Source organism: Acipenser ruthenus, chromosome 4 (assembly GCF_902713425.1).
Source record: "Acipenser ruthenus chromosome 4, fAciRut3.2 maternal haplotype, whole genome shotgun sequence".
NCBI classification, from domain to species: domain Eukaryota; kingdom Metazoa; phylum Chordata; class Actinopteri; order Acipenseriformes; family Acipenseridae; genus Acipenser; species Acipenser ruthenus.
Window position 1 is genome coordinate 47,320,104 of NC_081192.1, and position 19,713 is coordinate 47,339,816.

A 19,713-nucleotide genomic window follows, 5' to 3' on the forward strand; every position below is an offset into this window, starting at 1 on the left:
TGAAAGTAAAGGGGCTGAATAATTTTGCACGCCCAATTTTTCAGTTTTTTATTTGTTAAAAAAGTTTGAAATATCCAATAAATTTCGTTCCACTTCATGATTGTGTCCCACTTGTTGTTGATTCTTCACAAAAAATTACAGTTTCATATCTTTATGTTTGAAGCCTGAAATGTGGCAAAAGGTCGCAAAGTTCAAGGGGGCCGAATACTTTCGCAAGGCACTGTATGTATACATGGCAGTGACAGAGCATATTCATATTTTTTCTTGTCTTCAACAAATGATTTCAAGTATTTTATCAGCATGTAGACTGCATCTTTTAAACAGATGCTGTGTTATCATTTGCATATGTCATGAACTTGTTAAATTATAAGACATACAGTATAATGTCACATTTCCATCTGTCACCTGGACCAACTTGAAAGAGTTTTCAAATTAGTCCTGTTTGTTTCCATCGGTAGCAGATCAAGATCAAACCGATTTCCACTGGGACTCTGTCAATCCAAGTTAGGATTGCGAGTTGTCGGAACTTGATCACATTGATAGTGGAAATTACCCAATGAGCATGCGAAGGACATGTAAGGTAAGTTTTAAACCATAGACTGCAGGAAAAAAAAAATAAAACATCATGTTGACAAAACAAGAGGGTTTTGATTTAATTATATTATCAGGGGAATATTGGAGGTAGATGAATTAATGTAGTAAATCAAATCATCAAAAACGGTAAAGGTATGTACAGGTGATTAGATTGTACACTGCAGATACAAGTAAACAAGATAACCCATGTATTGAAAGTTTTAAAGTAAATTTGAAATATACATATACATTCATACATAATGTGTACTTACATACATACTTACATAGACACGCACATACTTGCATACATAAAACCAAGCTGATGTTCCAGTATATGCTATAGATACAGTAAAACAAATACCACTGCAATAACATTTTTATTTGATCTTTAATTTGAAATAAGATGCATTAGTTCCACAAAGGAAGGTTCACAAGTCACGTGAACAGTTTATTTCATGAAGGCATTAAGACTGGCACAGTGGGGGCAGTCATTATGATACATGGTGCCAACCATACCATCTTGTTCCCCATTGTCTACTGTTGCCCTACCATATCCACAAACATGGTAGGAGTCATTAGAGTCACCCTGTGCATTAAAAAAAAAAGAAAACTATTTATTTTGATATATAAAAAACAGATACAGTGCATTTATAAAAACACCATATAAATGCACTGTATCTGTTTTTTATATATCAAAATAAATAGTTTTTTTTTTTTTTTTTTAGTGTCAAGATCAGGTGTGAAGTAATTACAATAATACACAAGTGGATATCTGCTAGGCAAAAATAAATAAATATATAAAACAGAATGAGAGCAGCAGGATGTGTTATGTGGATTAAAGACAAAGGGGTAATAGTTGGAAAACTCCAGTTGGTTTCTTTCTTTATTTATGTATGTACTTATTTATATTTAAAAGTCCCTTCTTGTACCGAGGACAAACATACAAACAGACCAGCTGAAAATCAGCTAACAGAAGGGGATTACTCAATGGAGGGGATGTGAGAGAGTGGCTTGATATCAGCCTCCTTAGATTTGGTGAGATACAAGAAGAAGCCAGGAGCTCTCCAGATGGTCAGGGGAAAGTGTTTATCTTGGGTTACTACAGGACAGTCTACATTGGAACAGGCAGCTTTGCAGGCAGGCAGGCAGGCTTGAGAAAGCATCATCAGGGAGCATGTTGTATACACACACAGACACAGGCGGACACACATATTGCTGCTGCAGTAGCAGCAGAATAAATCGAGAGAGCCAGCTGGCCATGAGGGACTGGGCCTGCCCATTGTTAACATATACTTGACCCCCACAACCTGCTCATGACACAGATGTCTGGTACCTCTGTCACCTCCCACTGCTTAAACCCCTCCCACTCGGCACCTGGGTAAACTGAGTCTGGCAGAGAGTACCGTTTGACTCCAAAGCTATCTAGAATAAACACCAGAGAGACGCTAGCAGAACGAGTGCATATTTTCTCCTTCCTGTCAGTTAATCCGAGAAACTGAAACAAGATCCAGGTTTCTCAAGACTAACGACGACAACCTGACAGTCAGACCCTTTTTATGGGTTCAAGAACTCAGTTGTCTACCACATAAAGGAACTTGTGGACTGTTTTTTTTTTTTTCTTCTTCTTGGCAAAACCTACTGTATTTGCAGACTGATTGCTATCGGAACTTGGACGCCTAGACAGTTTCAATACTGTACTGCTGTTCTTGAGATAGTTTTGACTTTTGGAACGTGTATCATCTGGACAGTGAAAGAGAAGAAACACAAGTGCATTCCTTCTCTGTTTATTTTTGCATCAGAGTCGGAGACTGGAACTTAATTTGTAGCTAAACCCCAATAACGAATGGTGGGAATTTCTGTCCCTTTTCAGTGTAAGTACAATTTATTTTATCATCTTCATTTCCCGAATTACGGACAGGATCTGTTTAGTCTTAAGCAATGAGCATATAATATGTGATTCCCAGGAATAAGTCAGGGTTTTAGAAAAGGATCTGCACAATAAACATTTGATAGACTGCGTATTTACTATAGTAAAAATGACGTGATGGATGTTAGCATTCATTGTATCCAGTTCTGGTATGTAAAGCATTTGTTTAATATGTTCAATATTTTGAACAAACGTATACGTGTAGGAATTGTGTGATACAGAATTAATTGTAGTAGTATATATATATATATATATATATATATATATATATATATATATATATATATATATATATATATATATATATATATTGGAAGTTGTTGGGTACGGTATGTAAATTGGACATGTTTACTTAATATAGTAATTCATCCCTGTATCATGCATTTGTGACCATTGCATTTTTACAAAATAAGCATAATCTTATAAAACCGTCTTAAAACGTTGCAGTACCCCCCCCCCTGCCCCCCCAAAAAAAAAAAAAAAACTGTTTCAACCTGCATTCCTCGGTAAGATGTCATTTGTATTGTTTTTTGACCGAGTGGCTGACAATGACATCAATTTCATATTTCATTACCCGTTGAATAGTGTACAGCCAGAACCAACACAAAATCGAGTTACAGTAACTTACCGTAACACTGGTGATATCATAACTTTTTTTTCTTTTCCCTTTCTTCGGGAATAGTTTTATTAGTTATATTGACATTAATGGACAGAGGTGATGAAGCAGGAAAATCTGAGTCTCAGACTTTCACTTATGTACACTGCAGTTATAAAAGTTTCACATTGAATTAAAGAAAGAGTTTCATATTGAATTCAAGAAAGAAGGGATGCCGAATGACCAGTTATGTGTGGCTGTCAAATTGGACGTGAGAAATATATAATGTATGTAGCAGAGTTTAGGTAGCCTCGTTCAAATGCGGGAGCACATAAACTGCACTGGAAATTGTATGGCGCGTAGAACAAGTCCATCGTTGGCCAGTTAAGCTCTCCCCCTCCTCTCTTTCCTGTCAAATCTTATTTTACCCCTTCCATTAAAGATAAACATCAGCTGACATGCACTCCATGCAAAGCCCATTTCATTGAGGTTCTTAGCACATTGCATTCTCTCTCTAATAGGACACTTCAGAAATTGGCATTGGCAGGTTTTGCATTTGAAAACCCTAAACCGGTCACCATTGTCAGTTCCATTTTTTCGATCCACCTTGATGGGTTTTCTCTAGCCGTGACCAACTAGCGACAAACCTTTAGGTGATTGAAAAGTGAAATTAACAGAACGTTAGCGGCTTCAAATTGAAATTAAAAGCGTCACTCTTTTTCTCTGTGGGAACTTGCCATGCTGGGATCAACATGCCTTCCAGCCAAAAGAAGGGCGACTTAGGACAACAGATAAATGGTTCTCACGGCTTTCTGGAAATTTTGTTTATGCCAGTATTGACATGTAAAGCAAGTGAATTCATTCTTTAAAACAATATTTATATTAAAAAAGGTATTGCTTTTATGTTTGAAATGGTTAGAAGTGTTATTAACTGTTGCTAAAAAAATTAAAATGTAATGTTATAGAATGAATAATACATTCATTTAGTGAGCTTGTATGCTTTTTCAAAGATGGTGACAATGGAATTTCAGCTATGTAAAACACGTTGTGAATTACATCAAGCGTTGTTACAGTGCAAATTTAGCTACAACATTAATTATATTATTTTGTTGCAAAAGTGGCCTTTTAGAAGTATTTTAACTTGATTATCCTGCTTTTCTGCTAAGCATACCCCACCAACTTTAAATAAGCCATTGTAACAGCAGTGGTAGTGTAACCAAAACAAGCTTCTTTTTTTTCAAGTAAAACTTGGGTCACTTTACTGTATAATTGTATTTGATTAGTTTATAATGTTTAAGTCTTATTTCATTTCTTGTGCATGTGGTTTCTATTCAGAAGCTATTCAACTGTAAGAATATTGACTTATTCACATCTGTTTGTTACATTTGGAAACTATGGAAACTGCAGAGGGATACAGCATCCTCAATGCAAGGGAGATGCTTTTAGAATGAGCGTTTAGCCTTTAATCTGCAGACCATTAACTTTCCATCTTTTTACTGTCCTTATTTTTTTGCCGTTGGTACAAAACCCATAGATAATGTTAACAGAGAGGTAGGTATTTAATTAAAGCAAACATGAGTTCAGTTTGCTGGAGGTAATTGTAAGTGATAAGTGCGGTGTGGGTTATCTCTGTGCTGTGTAAACAGAAGGAGCTACTCTGCACCATTTCCAGTAGCCATCTGTACATGCAGAAGCCGTGCACCTGTCCATACTAATTATAGTCTGGGGTCAAAGACATGACATTTGAGAAGTTTTCCTGCTAATGAAAACTAAGGAGACGTTTTTTTAAAAGCCATTATAATTGCTATTTACAAATTGGATGCGTGTGTCTCTGTGTGTTTGTGTATGTGTTTGTGGGGGGGGGGGGGGGGGGGGGCCTTGCCATTGCATATTATTACATGTTGTTGTTTCTTAGTTTATTTATTTAATTTATGTATTTTTGTATTTATTGAGTATTGTGCCAAAATGTACATTTCAGTTCTGTATCCTGTAAGAAATAGGAGTTGATTTTTTTTTTAAATTGCATTAAATAATAGTGTATATGTCTTAAAACTTAAATTACTTAAGAGAGATTATAAATGTTTGCTTAAGTTGAAAGAAATTAGAATTTTTGTTCACTGTGATAAAATATTTCCCTGTTCTTTAGTTCTCTGTTCCTTTTGGCAATTGGATCGAAAGGAGGGTTAATTAAGATTAAGAATTATGGTTATATAAATACACTTGTAAAGCTAACTTTTAGACAATATACAGATCATTGATGGCTGCCTTACACGCTTGGAAAACTAAAAGATACTATACATTGTTATTATTATTATTATTATTATTATTATTATTATTATTATTATTATTATTTCAGAAAGGAAAGTAATGCAGTCTTCTCAGGTAAACCAGGAAAATTAAATGTATACCTTCTTTTCAGAGCAACTATCTTAACATTAAAGGTGATAAAACTTTGCAGTTGATACTAAAATTGTAGCGCATTGTGTGCACATTACCATTTGTAATAAGTGATACTGTCCTTTTTCATTTTTTAGCACAATACCCGAGGCAGATGGAATCTTTGCTCAGAATTTGATAGGAGATAATCCGTTATTAGAAATGCTAAATCTAAATTTGTTTTTTCTAGCCTGCCTGTCGGGATTGCAAGCCGGTTGTGGATGTTGTGTACTGTACTGCTCCTGCTGTATGAAGTGGTCACAGATACAGTGTTTTGTTATTTAAATTGCTGATTTGTTTGTATTAGTTGCAGTTGTTTGAGAACAAAAGAAAGAAAGAAAGAGAAAGAAAGAAAGAAAGAAAGAGGTTTTGTTACTGCCGAAAGGACCAGGTGTTTGTCATGTCACATTTCAGGTGTCTGTCATGCAATTTCAAAGTGAACAATAGGGAGGGGGAGATTCTAGCCGAGGCATAGATTAATATCAGCTTCTCACAAATCAATATCAAGGATGTCAAAGTATGTTCATGTTTATCAATATAGGAAATACAATACAGTGTATTTCACTACACATTGAGATATGCTGGGAGTATCACCTTCCCTGTGCCTTTACTGATATCTTCAACCGGTGCTTATTAAAATTGTGATTTGCATAATGTTTTTGCTATACAATTACAATACTGGGTAGTTACAGTACTTTAAAACAAAGTTATTTCTTTGTCACCTTCCACACAGTTCCAGAGCCAAAGTCTGAACAAGGGATTAGCACCAATTTTACAAGACATTTTTCAAAGGCATTACTATTTGCTGTTAAATAGTTTTGGTAATAAGTTAACTAATCAGCAATATAGAACAGAATACAAAAAAAGAAATAGCAGAAATAACAGATATACATTCTTTTGCTCTGTCTCCTAATCTAATATACATTATTATTCCAGTGTGCCATGTCTCGAGATATCAAGAGGTTTTCACATTATTGGATTATCTGAGGATTTGTGACAGACCCCTTGTTAGCTAGACATTCATTGCACAGACAAGGTTTAAAACCCCACTCTTCACACACACACACACCCTCAGTGTCTCACTCACTCACACTCATCCATGTACACACACAATTATCATGCCACCGTCCTGCCTTTCACCTCCAATGACAAAAGGCTTTGCAGCCCTCAGTCCAAGAAGTATGAGCAGCCTTCTGCTCTAGGTGGCAGGTGTCCTCTTTTTCTCCTCCCTCTCTCTCTCTCTCTCTCTCTCTCTCTCCCTTTAATCCCAATCTCTCTGTGTTTTCCCTTTGTGTTGCCAATTAACTTCTCAAACACACACACACACACACACACACACGCACACACCCTCTCTGTTTATTTTCCTGCATCCATCTGGGCCGAGCTGATATTGTAATCACCCTAATGCACATTGCCTTCCCCTCACAAACACACAATGTGCCATCCTGACAAGCCTTTTTATTTCAGATAAGCTGGGATGTGTGTTTAATGAATACAAAGCCGTTGTGTGTCGCGGTGCACTCTGCCAGAAGGTAATCTCATTGAATAGGTGCTTTTCAGTGATGCAGTACTCGATAACGGTCCAAGAGTGAAGATGTAACCTGTTATCTGCCGTTTCTTTAGTTTTTTTTTTTGCTGTCAGATAATTTACATTTTAAGATTAGCTGTAAAATGGGTGGGGGAATCGAAGTTGGGTGTTGGGAGCTGAGGTTTAGGAAGAAAAAAAAAGAATGCCTTTGTTACGTTAGACATCAGCCTTGGCTTTAACTGTTATCTCCTATCAACTCAGCCATTCAGACAGGACTTTGGGAGGTGAGATTACCAAAGTCGTTATCTGTAATTGGGTTTTCGTGGTGGATTTTAGGCAGCTTTAAAGAAAAAATGGTGATAATGGGGGAGACAATTAATTATTTATTGACACTATAACCATTAGATTGATGTGGAATTTGAGTAGTGTAATGGCTTTATTAGCTATTTTATTAGGAGCCATTTGCAAAAGTACAGGCTCTCCTGTTCACTGAAAATCCATAAAACACTTCCATAAAAGTAGTTAGTTGTTTTATTTTGTATCTAATGGCCAGGGAGGGACTGCATGTGTGCTGGAGGATAATTTTCTGTACCTTTTGCTGTGCTTGTATTATTATTATTATTAATTTTGAACTTTTGGCATTTTATTACAATATTCAGGTTGCTTTATTGCCCAAGAAACATTGAAGGTTCTGTACCTGTGTTCAAAGTGTTTTTTAAAACTAGTGGTGTGACAATCTGATCGCAGCACAATAGACCAACTAGGAAGAGCAGCATAGCAGGTGGGAACGCCTCTGTTCAAATACAACTGTTCATGTTGTGATTATCTCGTCTAGGGATTTCTAAAAAAGAAAGATTATACTTGCTCTTTTAACTGTGTTGCTGTTCTATTATAGTACAACAACAACAAGAAAAGCTATGGCCCTAATTAAGATTTGTTTGAAGCCCAAGGCTATATTTCCCTAGACTGCATGGATCAATAGGCAGGGACCATAATCCCCTATATTTTACCACCATTGACTGAACATATTGACATTTTTGGTTTGTTACTGCCTGAGTGAGCATGATAAAACACTGACTATTACCAAGCTAAAGCAACACAATATGTAACCTAGTATGCTTTCCCGGTTATCTTTTAAAATAATAAAGAAAGTGTGTTTCTATTTATGTTTCTTTAGTTTTTTTTTTTATAAAAGGTATTTGAAAATAGGTAACAAGTACAGTAAAGTGATATATGATTGATTGATTTCAGTGTCACCACTCACAACATAAGGTACCATTGGTTTCTTTATGTAAAAATATAAATGTGTATAAATCAAAACTATTATAGTAATAGGCCAGATGCAATCTCAGCATTGTATAGTACAATCACTTTTACTGCTTAAAAAATATGGCTACGCTGTATAAAATAATACAAAAAACAAGTCCATTGTTTCATTGGGTCAACAAAAGCAATGCGGGAGGTGGAGCTTTTTCTTGTAGCGCTCCTAAATTATGGAATGCTCTGCCTTCATTTGTCAGGGAAGCTGGGACCGTTACAGTTTTCAATTCAAGACTAAAAACGCACTTTTATAAAATGGCTTTCTAATCTTAGTGGGTTTTAATGTAACTTTAAAATTGCTGCTGTTGTATTATGTGTATACTGTTATTTAAATGTGTTCTTTAAATGGTCTGATTGTGGCAGTTGTATGTGTGACATGCTATACAAATGTATTGTGTTTTTTTTCTGCTATGTACTGGACAGTGCTTTGTGATACTTTTGTATAAAAAGCACTATATAAATGCAATAAATAAAAACAAAATTAATAATAATAATAATAATAATAATAATAATAATAATAATAATAATAATAATAATAATAATAATGCTCATTTATCATCTTGGATATATCTTATTTTTTCATTTATAAAGCAGTTGCAGGATTCTAAGTGGGGTTAATAAATATAATTCGCTAGATAGCAGGAAAACCATTTGGAAATTACAAGATAGTACAGATTATTATATTTAGATTGGGTTAATTCTAGCTCCTCACATAAAGATTCACACCTATTAGCCACTTGGTTAATGAATTGCTGCGAATTGTTTTTAATTGCTGCTTCATGCAATTGTTTTCATTAGTTTGCCGACCAGAGACCTAGAGATTGTGAAAGGCGAATAATAACCCCATACCAACTTCAGGAAAACGCTGTGTTCCTGACTGATCAGCAGGTGCTACTGAGATGAATACATAGTGTACATTATTCCAAGGACAGAGAGTGTCAATTCATAAAAATGGAAAACGATAGAGAAAAAGAGCGAGCCGTATTCCGGCGGTTTTCAATGTGGTTTCAATATTTTTTAAAAAAAGCTATTTTGTTAAATCTGCTCTGTTATAAATATTGTACTGGTTCAACTAAAAATAACACCCTGTAATTTGGATGTCATCGTAATGTTTTGTTAATGCAAGAAGGACATTTTGAATCGGTTAACATTATGCTCTAAACCTTTTTCTCTAAACCTCCCATCGTTCTCAGTTTAAACCTATTTTTCTATAATAAAGAAACTAAAAAAATAAGGCAACATCACTGTGAAATCGGGTAACTGCTTTCGTCTGGATATTCTAAATGCAATGTCTCGGTCATATCTTTTTGTTATCGTTCATAATGCAAACAAAGTATCCTCCATAAAAATAGTCATCACCTCTTAACACCCTTTTACCTGTTTATCTAGTGTTATCTTACTGTATTTATATGATCTGTTTTTAGTGTTAAAGACACTAAAAGTTATTCATTTTAGAGAAAATATTGATGTGATTATCTGTTTTGTTATTAGGTAATGGCAGTTTGCCACCTGAACACAATCTTGAAGGATAAAAGTTACTTGTATGTTGAATAACACTGAAGTATTGATAAACACGTGCAGCTATTGATGTGAAGTTAAACAGCTAAACCGCTGAGAAGGCCTGCAGCTGATACTGCCTTTGATGTTCTGTTTGTCCATGGGAAGCTTAGCAAATGTGTATAGGTGGACTGAAAAGCAAACAGTAATGCTGAGACAATTGTTACTCAGGCTCTACTTATGTTAAATGTATTTTCAATTAACCAAACCTCCCTGGTCTCTCTATACATGTGCACTGTCTCACTGATGGGCTGTGAAGATTAAATAGTGTGCAAAATCAACATTCTGTTTATTTACTGAGATGTGGTTTAACATGTTCGGGCAAAAGGCCAACAAATAGTGACCCGGTTATCTAAGGATATTTTAACAGGTTTGGTAAGGCAGGAGTAGCAAAGAAAATCAGACTGTAATAAAGGTGCTTGCACTTCCCATTGGGGAGTACAGTATAGGACCATGTTACGTTTAGAAACATAAGTGCTAATTGAACATCTTCATATGGCTGAATTGTGCATTCACCATATTATTAAGAGGTGGCATTTCTGCAAAGAGTGCTGTTTGTAATGTTACCACACTTATCTGTGTGATTCTGTGCTCAAACTGCTTGAGTTTTCCACACCCTGTCTGACAACGAAACAATCCCGGGCTGTTTTAAAGTATGCATATGATCGTATGAAAGGATTTTGCAGCACTGTTAAAGAAGCTCAAAATACAGTGGAAGCAGCACACTGGCTCAGACCTTTGTCCTAGAGTCCCCTGTGTACTGACTCTGCAGCCAATCAGGATTTAAAAAGAGACCAAAAAAAGAGGATGGAAGGCATTATAGGAATCCATGCAAATTCTTAAAAGTGATAATATTAGATTATCATTAACCTTTTAAGTGTAAAACAGCTGCCTGGGGGCGTTGCTTCTGTTTTTCCATGGTTTTGAGCTCAGCTGATAAAATTAAAGAAGAAGAAAAAACAAAAAGCATGTCTGCAGCTGGGCAAGAGCTGTGGAGCCCAAGATGTGTGACTATCAACCATAAACACAGATGCCTTCAAAGTTCTGTTTTTCTTCCAAGTGGAAGAGGCTGGCACAGAACAGATGCCTTCAGTTTGGAGAAGGCAGCAGCCTCTGGATATAATTTGTGTTCTCTCTTCTCTTGTTCTCCTGGGATCCTCTCACAGGTGAAATCGGATGTGGGGAAATACATTCACACAAAGCAGCAGACCCTTTCATGAGTTGTCTTCAAAGAGATTGAGGTAGAGCGGTCATCTAAAAGAAGAGATACTTATCCATTATTCACCTAATGAATTGTCTCGACCCTGATAGCTCTCTTTGCATTGACATGCCCACCTTGTATATTCGTGGTTCTATTGGCAATTCAAGTAAAAAGCAGTGGGGTAAGTGGTGGGGGTAATACATAGCACAACTCAAGTTCTTGAAAGTCCAAGATATAACTGTAATTATTAGTAGTATTGCACTGCAATATCTGTAATACTGTTAGATGTATATAATTATATGTAGTTGGCTATGTAACTACATAAGCTAAGGGAAAACTAAATATAAAAAAAGAAATAGCAGCTTATGCATTGTGCTGTTTCTGATATATATTTTAGCAAGCGATTCATCTTATTTAATAGATTTTATATACATGACAAGTATCTGTAACAGTGCACAAATAAAGAAATGCATTATTCCATGTATTCCACTGCTTTTACAGTACTTTACATTTTGGTTGTTAGGATTTCGGTACAGAAAAAGGTAATGCCCAATTATTTGTATGTATGAAAGTGTTAAATAACAATAAAGAAATATGTAGAAAATAAATCCATTTCGCCTGACGTGGAAATGTGAAAAGATGTGTTGTGTGAGCCAGTAATTCCATTCCCATCTGTGATTATCTCTTTTTATCCATTTTTCACATATTTAAGCAACAAGAATCCTTTATATGACATGGGTTTGCGTTCTGAATTTTCTATTAGGCCAGCTTTGACTACTGCTTGGAGTGCAGTTTTGCATTACTTCATACCATTGAGAAAACGTAATATACTTTTTAGAAAGGGTGTTTTCCTTGTTTCCATGGCAACAAAGTATGCAGTGTCTCTTTTTATAACACCCCAGTGATTGAACAAATTTCTGTATTTCGATGTGTAAGATTTTCAATAGCAGGATGCGCCCTATAGCCTGGAGGTCGCCGGTTCGAGTCCAGGCTATTCCACTGCCAACCATGGATGGGAGTTCCCAGGGGGTGGCGCACAATTGGCTGAGCACCGCCCAAGTGGGGAGTGCTTAGGTCGTCCAGGGTGTCCTCGGCTCACCGCGCACCAGCAACCCCTGTAGACTGGCCGGGCGCTTGCGGGCTTGCCTGTAAGTTGCCCGGAGCTGCATGGTCCTCCAATGCTGTGGCTGTGAGGTGTCTGCATGGCGGGCCTGCAGAGTGAAAAGAAGTGGATGGCTGACGGCACACGTTTCAGAGGAGGCTTGTGTCCATCTTTGTCTCTCCTGAGTCAGTGCAGGGGTGGTAGCGGTGAGCCGGGTTGAAATAAAAAAATAATAACAATAATTGGGCTTTTCAAATTGGGGAGAAAACGAGAAAAAATAATTGCCGATTCCAAATTTAAAAATAAATAAATAAATAAATAATAAAAATACTGTGAGAACACTTATACCTGTGGAGCATGGCATTTTCTGCCTGACTGTGCTTATCTCAAGCCACTGTTTTAGTAAGCTCAATCAGTGTGTGGCAATATTGTTTCAACAAAGGTGTGAAAATCAGGGAACAAGATAAACACTTACATAATGGTTTTACTGTGTTCCTATGAAGAACGTGCTCGGTTTGGCAGTTTCGCAAAGATACGATCTTAATCTGCTATTTCCTCTTTGGCAGTATTAAACTATCCACATAATAATTCACAGCTGCAGAGGGATATCTCAAAAAAGCACAGCTGCAATTTTATGTTGGTAGATTTAAGTTAAACATTGCATAAACTACATTCTGTTTTTTCAGGGAGGAGGGGGGGTTTGGGGTCTTTTTCAACACCATATGGAAACCACTGTTACTTCACTGTGTAGCTTAGCAGTGCATAGTGGATCATATGGTCCATATGCATTTGAGAGTCCAATGGATAAAAAGCCCTGTTTTCATCCCAGTAGCACTGCATGTAGTCCATTACGGCCAGTGGATATCCCCTGACATAAATGGGATTAAAACGGAGTCCTCTGTGTGATGTTTGAAAAAGATAACAATCTGGTCTACTAGTTACTTCTACCAGGTGTTTGTCTAATACATATATAGGATACATATTTAAAGATGAAAGGTCCAAACCGGGGCAACATAGAACACGCCCTGTGCCCAAGTCTGAAGACTTTTAGGGCATATGTGCTAAAATAACAAAATCTGGGTCTGGATTACAGTAACAAGGATTTTTTTTTTTTTCTTTAGGAATTTGATGTCAGATTCTGCCATTCAGGTTCCTGAAGACTATTTATTTAAATTTAACATACCAAAGGGAACAAAGGGACAGTTGAAAAAAAAGGCACCTGTGTTTGATTGTTCAGCTGCATAAACAGCACTTTTCAGACAAAGTATTTATAGGTGCACTTGTGGCATTTAAAAGTTGACCTTTTATACAGAATATAGAAATCTATTTAACAGAAAAAGGCAAGCTGAAAGGGGCAGTTGAAGAAGGTTGTACAGTCCGCATATTGAGAAAGATCAGAAAGATCAGACCGGAGTAATATTGGTGATTCAGGCCACACTGGGTTTTTTTATAGAACTTGTTAATGAGGTTGATTATCGAGTGCTAGAAGCAGAAGAAAATGGTCTTCCTTTTCATAGGTAGATAAAAGGGTGTGGTTTCTCATCCTGAACCATGATTTGCACAGGTTTCTTCTGTTGTTGTCAGGAGAAGTGATTGATCTCTGGGCTGCAGGCCAAAACAATATTGAGCCAGAAGAGGACAGAGGAAATTAGCAGAGAATGTGATCTGTAAAATAGGAAAGAGCAGTTGAAAAAGAAAAAAATGAAAGAGGAACTCAGGTTTTAATAGAAACAAACAACAGCCAAAATGAGATCATTATTTATTTTTTATCAGATTTCCTTCATGGAAAAAAAAAAAAAAGTATCTGACATGTTCAGACATGTCTAAAACAATTATGAAAACTATTGAATATGGGATATCTCTTAATTAGGGCTCTGCATTTTTCAAAACTTGTTTTTTAGCCTTTAATTTAGTCCTCTAGCCACAGAATGTTGATATAGCCTCCACAGTAAGCCACGTACTGAGCAATCATTAAATAATCATCCCATTATATTACTTTAACCATTTGAATTGCTCATCCCATTACTACATATTGTGACAGGACGCCTGAATGATGACCTCCTCAGACCAGGAAGCTGACACAGAGGCAGACAGGTACATGAAAAGTGCTGGCACACGCATATTTATTTGCACAAAAATAACCAAAACACTGTCAAAATAAATGGTCGAACAAAAACAAATCTCGAACACAAAACTGACATCAACAAGTACCGTGCTGGTGCTTTCCAGCATGTGTAGCATTTGTTTAGTTTTCTTTTTACTTTTGTTTGAATTCTTCCCAGCCCTCTCACGTACCTATATCTGTGTGGTCGACAGTCACTTTGTCAATAATCACTGACTGCCGACCACGCATTCTCACCTGCTGTCTGGCAGAAACGAGCTGCTAACATCGCCTCTGCCAGACCACATCCAAACCAAACAATAATACAATAATAAACACAGTACATTTAATTTACAAAACATTCACCCATGTTTTTAACCCCAAACAATACATTTATTTACAAGCAGGGCTTTAAAAGCCCTGCCCCACTAACTACATGCAGGGCTTTTCTGACCTGCCACATATCCTCCACCCTTGTGCGCAGGACACATGGCCCCAACGCCGTCCTCCCCCCTTAAAATTCCAAAAGTCTCGTTCATAGTCCCGGCCCAGGAACAGAGGCAACAATGGGACCATGGGTGGTGGCCACGGTGTGAGGCCCTCCTCCAATGACAACACTGGCAACAGCTTTGCTGACAGTGAACAGGCTGGCTCCTCCGGTAGGGGCAATCCTGGCAGCGGAAATGCTGCTAGTGGCCATGCTGGCAGCAGCAGTGTTGGCTCCTCCAGCAAGGCAAGGCTGGCAGCGGAAATGCTGACAGCGGCAAGGCTGGCTCCTCCAGCCAAGGCAATCCTGGCAGTGGAAATGCTGGCTCCTCCAGCAAAGGCAATGCTGTCAGTGCAAATGCTGACAGCGGGGTGGCACCCTCCATGCACGGCAGTGGCACTGGCAGCGGCCATGCTGCTCTCAGCGTGGGACACTCCGGCAGTGATGGTGGTGCTGGCAGCGGTAATGCTGCCCTCAGTGCGGAAGGCTCCGGCAGTGAAACTGGTACGGGTGGAAGCGGTCTCACCTCCCCACTTCTCTGTAGCCAGCAGCAACCTTTTCCCCGGGCGTTGACGTGCAGGCATCCCCCGGGCGTTGACGTGCAGGCATCCCCCGGGCGTTGACGTGCAGGCATCCCCCGGGCGGTGACGTGCAGGCATCCCCCGGGCGGTGACGTGCAGGCATCCCCCGGGCGGTGACGTGCAGGCATGGAGGCATGGACAGGGCAGGAGCGGTCCCTCGGGAGGCGAAGGCAGATGCGGACCCTTGTGAGGCGACGGCACCAGCTGACTCGGTAGATAGCTCCAGCTCCTCTGGTGGTGGAGGCAGAAGCAGCAGGTAGTCGTCCTCTTGCGGTGGAGGCAGGAGCAACAGGTAATCTCCGTCTGGCTGTGGAGGTAGGTGCAGCATTCAATCTCCCTCTTGCAGTGGAGGCGGGAGCAGCGGGTAATCTTCCTCTGGCGGTGGAGGCATGAGCAACAGGTAATCTCACTCTGGCTGTGGAGATGGGAGCAGCATTTAGTCTCCCTCTTGCGGTGGAGGCGGGAGGAGCAGGTAGTCTCCCTCTGGCAGTGGAGGCGGGAGCAGCAGGTATCCCTCTGTCTCACAAGCAGGGCTTTGCCCTGCCCCAGTAACTACGCTCAGGGTTTTTCTGCCCTGCCACATACGTAATAGCAGATTAATAAACAGAACGCTGTAGATGGCTACTGACATTTATTTAACACTTACATCCCTATGAATACGTATAACAGGATTTATTATTTCAGATAACTCTAAATACATTATTTGTAGGTTTTAATTTACACTTTTACGCAAATCATTTGTTAAAATGTATTACATTTCCTTGATATCTGGATCTCGCCGGGTACAAATATGTAATTCGTCAACAGAAGGGGAGATTTTTTTATGTATTTCCTGTTTCGGGTCCTGATCCCTGAACAGTATAGTTTTTTGGAATCTGGGCATTTGATAGATTATGATGTTAGCTGTGTTTTTTTATGCTTATTATTATTATTATTATTATTATTATTATTATTATTATTATTATTATTATTATTATTATTATTATTATTTGTTTTGTTTGTATTGGTTCTGTTTTGTTCTTTGAATATAATGTAAACAAAAAAAAAGATTGTTCATAAGTGTTAGTTATATTTGCATTATTATTATTTATTTATTATTTATTTCTTAGCAGATGCTCTTATCTAGGGCAACTTACAATTGTTACAAGATATCACATTATTTTTTACATACAATTGCCCATTTATACAGTATGGTTTTTACTGGAACAATCTAGGTAAAGTACCTTGCTCAAGGGTACAGCAGCAGTGTCCCCCACCTGGGATTGAACCCACAACCCTCCGGTCAAGAGTCCAAAGCCCTAACCACTACTCCACACTGCTGCCCATGAAAGACAAAAAACATCCATTCTCAGTTTGTGTGCATTATACAGTATTTTGCTATTAAACATTGTCAGCTGGCTAAGCTAGTCGTCTTTCATGGACGTTGCTTTGTGAAAATGTGTCCATATGAAGAAACACTTGTTTCAGCATCCACAGAATTGATAACAACTGACAAATATCTTTTGACCTTTCTTGCTAAATTGGGAATAGTTATTCTACATTTCTCCAAAATTTGGACAAAGACATTCCACTACCTCTTCCTTTTGCATGCAGCTGATATCCCTCCATGTCTGATTTACAGTAAGCATTAAACACTAGAATCTAAAGGGAGGGTTTCTTTATCCAAACTACAAACTTGTTGTGGGTCGAAAATCCTTACTGCCTTCAGAAACTTGTGAGCTGGTTGAATAAAACATTTATTCTGCATTGATCAGGGTTGTAGTAACTCATCAATTTTTCATAAACTTTGGTGAAAGTTTTAACACACTGTTTTTTTATACTGGCATCTGTGCTGTACGACTCTTGTGCTAGTGCTCGGTATGTATTTATCAATAATAATTAATAAAATAATGAAACCGCACGTGTTGGTCTTTGGGCAAGATGATTAACACTAGGTTTAATTTGTATAATGAATAAATAAATCAGCAAACACATTGTGGCGGAGTGTCCCGCCCCCATAAATATATATATATATATATGTGCGCTGTTTTATTATTACTGTTTGCGGCGCGGACTTAACGATGCCGATATTATTTGTTATTGTTTTGTATTTTTGATTTTAAAACCTCATGAGGATGCGTGACAGATCAGCTACTGATTATTTAACTAGCTGACAGTCACGCATCCTTATTAAACTCGTGCAGGCTATGGCCGAGGGGTAATAAGATAATTAATAACTAGTTAACCCCTCATCAAGAATATAAAAGCCTGCAGCTCTCTTTGTTGGAGGAAGAGGGTTCAGAGTTGGAGAACGAGAGCAGAGACAGGAGGTAAAAAGATAACAAGACAACGATTGCTAAGCGTGCTGTTTTAAACACCAGCACAAGACTTATTTGTTATTTGTTTATTTATTTGGCCAACGCGCCTCTTTATTTGTATAGTTTTGTGTTTGTTTAAATCTTTTTGTTTGTTTTATGAGTTAATAAAATAATTGAACGCCGTAGCGTATCCGTTTCACCCCGCTACTTCCTGAGTCTGTGTTTCTGGTCTGACGTCACCCCTGCAGCCATCCTGTTCACACACATAAATAAATAAATAAATAAATAGGGTCACATTTATCAAGATTATCAAGATCAATAGATCTTGGGGGAAATATCAATCAATCAATCTTTATTTATATAGCGCACTTCACATCCATAAAGGCGTCTCGGAGCGCTTTAAATAAAATAAAAAGTACATAAAATAAGCATTTAAATAGCACTAAAATATACCTGATATACTGTAACATATCTCCGTAAACAGGTAAAGGGAAATTTAAAAAGTAAAAAAAAAGCAATACAAGGTGTCATTCCTGTCAGTGGCAGCAGCTGCTCTTTTAACTTGGAAAGATCTTCTTACTCAGATGATACTGTGTACCAGGAGTAAGGTCTCTTGAATGGTTTTTACCCCACACGGAGCACTGTGTATTAAAGTGCTGCACACTGATCCCAGGTCAGTGTGATGCGTGAAATCAATTTATTTGAACCTCTTTGTTTCTGTAAGAATTTGGCTGAACGGCAGTTGTTTTTGTTGAATGTTCTTTGTGTTGAGCACAGAGCAGCGATACACCTCTGAAAGGTGTGGCCATCAGGAGTCTTAAAATATAATATCAAGTAATTTACTATCATGATAATTATAATAAATTAGAAAGTGGATCTGAGATATCTTTTAACCTAATTGGTGAGTATGAGGTCTCTATTCCCCAGTAGTGCACCTCAAATGTATCCTTCAAACTATGTTTCATAGTTCAGTGTCTTATTTGTGTAATCTATCTATTGACATTGAGTTCAGCAAATACAGTAAAAAAATAAAATAAATAAATATATATTTTTTTATTTTTTTATTTTCGCTAATACATTTGTAATAGGGCCTAATGGCAACTTCAATACAAATACACAGAGCTGTACTCCAATCCTAATAAAAAAAGAAAGTTATTTTAAGTGTTTTACATAAGAAGTAGATAAAAACAAACAGATGACAGCCATGTTCGCCTTTGTGTACAAGGTGCCTGAACTGAAGAACAGCTACATGCAGAAGACTTTTTTTTGTAATAAGTTATTATTTAGGCTATTGGAAATACCCACGGTGCTAAAGCTATGGTACAACACATGAACCAAAGTTGAAGCTTAAATTTGTATTCTAAATATTAGTAAATGAAACTGGCTGTGGCGCTCCAAGAATGCATTTAAGGAAATTGTTTTATTTTTGTGAAAGAACCTGGGTACTACCTGTACCTATGGCTCATACAACGAAAGATCTTTGAGGCATTCTATAGCTTGCTGCTTTACCTCAGGGAGCCTTAAGGCTTTCTGTGGTGATGCTAGGCCTGGTTGTGAGCCTGTTCTGTTGTTACCATAGAAACATATAATACTGTTGTGTTTCAGTAGACTTCTAGACTGAAGCATTACTACAACAAGAAGAACACAGTTCTGAAAATGTAATGTGTACATAAAGTTTATGTCACTTTTGGAAAGTCTTTGGTGGGTAAAATAGGAAATGACAGGTTTATGTGTTCAACCTTCCTCAAATCAAAATAGATTCTTCTTTAAAAACAACATGTTGTTGATGATTTCTAGCCATTCATCCTCTGGTTGCAGCTCTCTGGATCAAATTTGAATTAAACTGAGCTATGGTACAGTACAAAGGGAAAACCACACAAAAATAAATCTGTGGCAAATATCCCAGTGACACTTTACTTACCTGTTATATCATTAAACAAAAGAATCCTGCTTTTTTAAAGTTTCCTTTTCCCTGTAGCACAAACGTATTTAATGAGTGCCGATGCTA

At 37.7% G+C, this 19,713-nt stretch overlaps 1 protein-coding gene across 1 annotated transcript in view; it reads left to right on the forward strand.

The window, feature by feature from the left end:
* Positions 1 to 1,851: 1,851 nt before the first annotated feature.
* The window catches only part of LOC117400570 (protein CBFA2T1), a 65,563-nt gene continuing 47,701 nt past the window's right edge, over positions 1,852 to 19,713 (forward strand). The window contains exon 1 of the mRNA XM_034000719.3: positions 1,852 to 2,444. Within this exon, the coding sequence (XP_033856610.3) occupies positions 2,417 to 2,444 (28 nt within the window). The 5' untranslated portion in view covers positions 1,852 to 2,416. The remainder of the gene's footprint in view (positions 2,445 to 19,713) is intronic.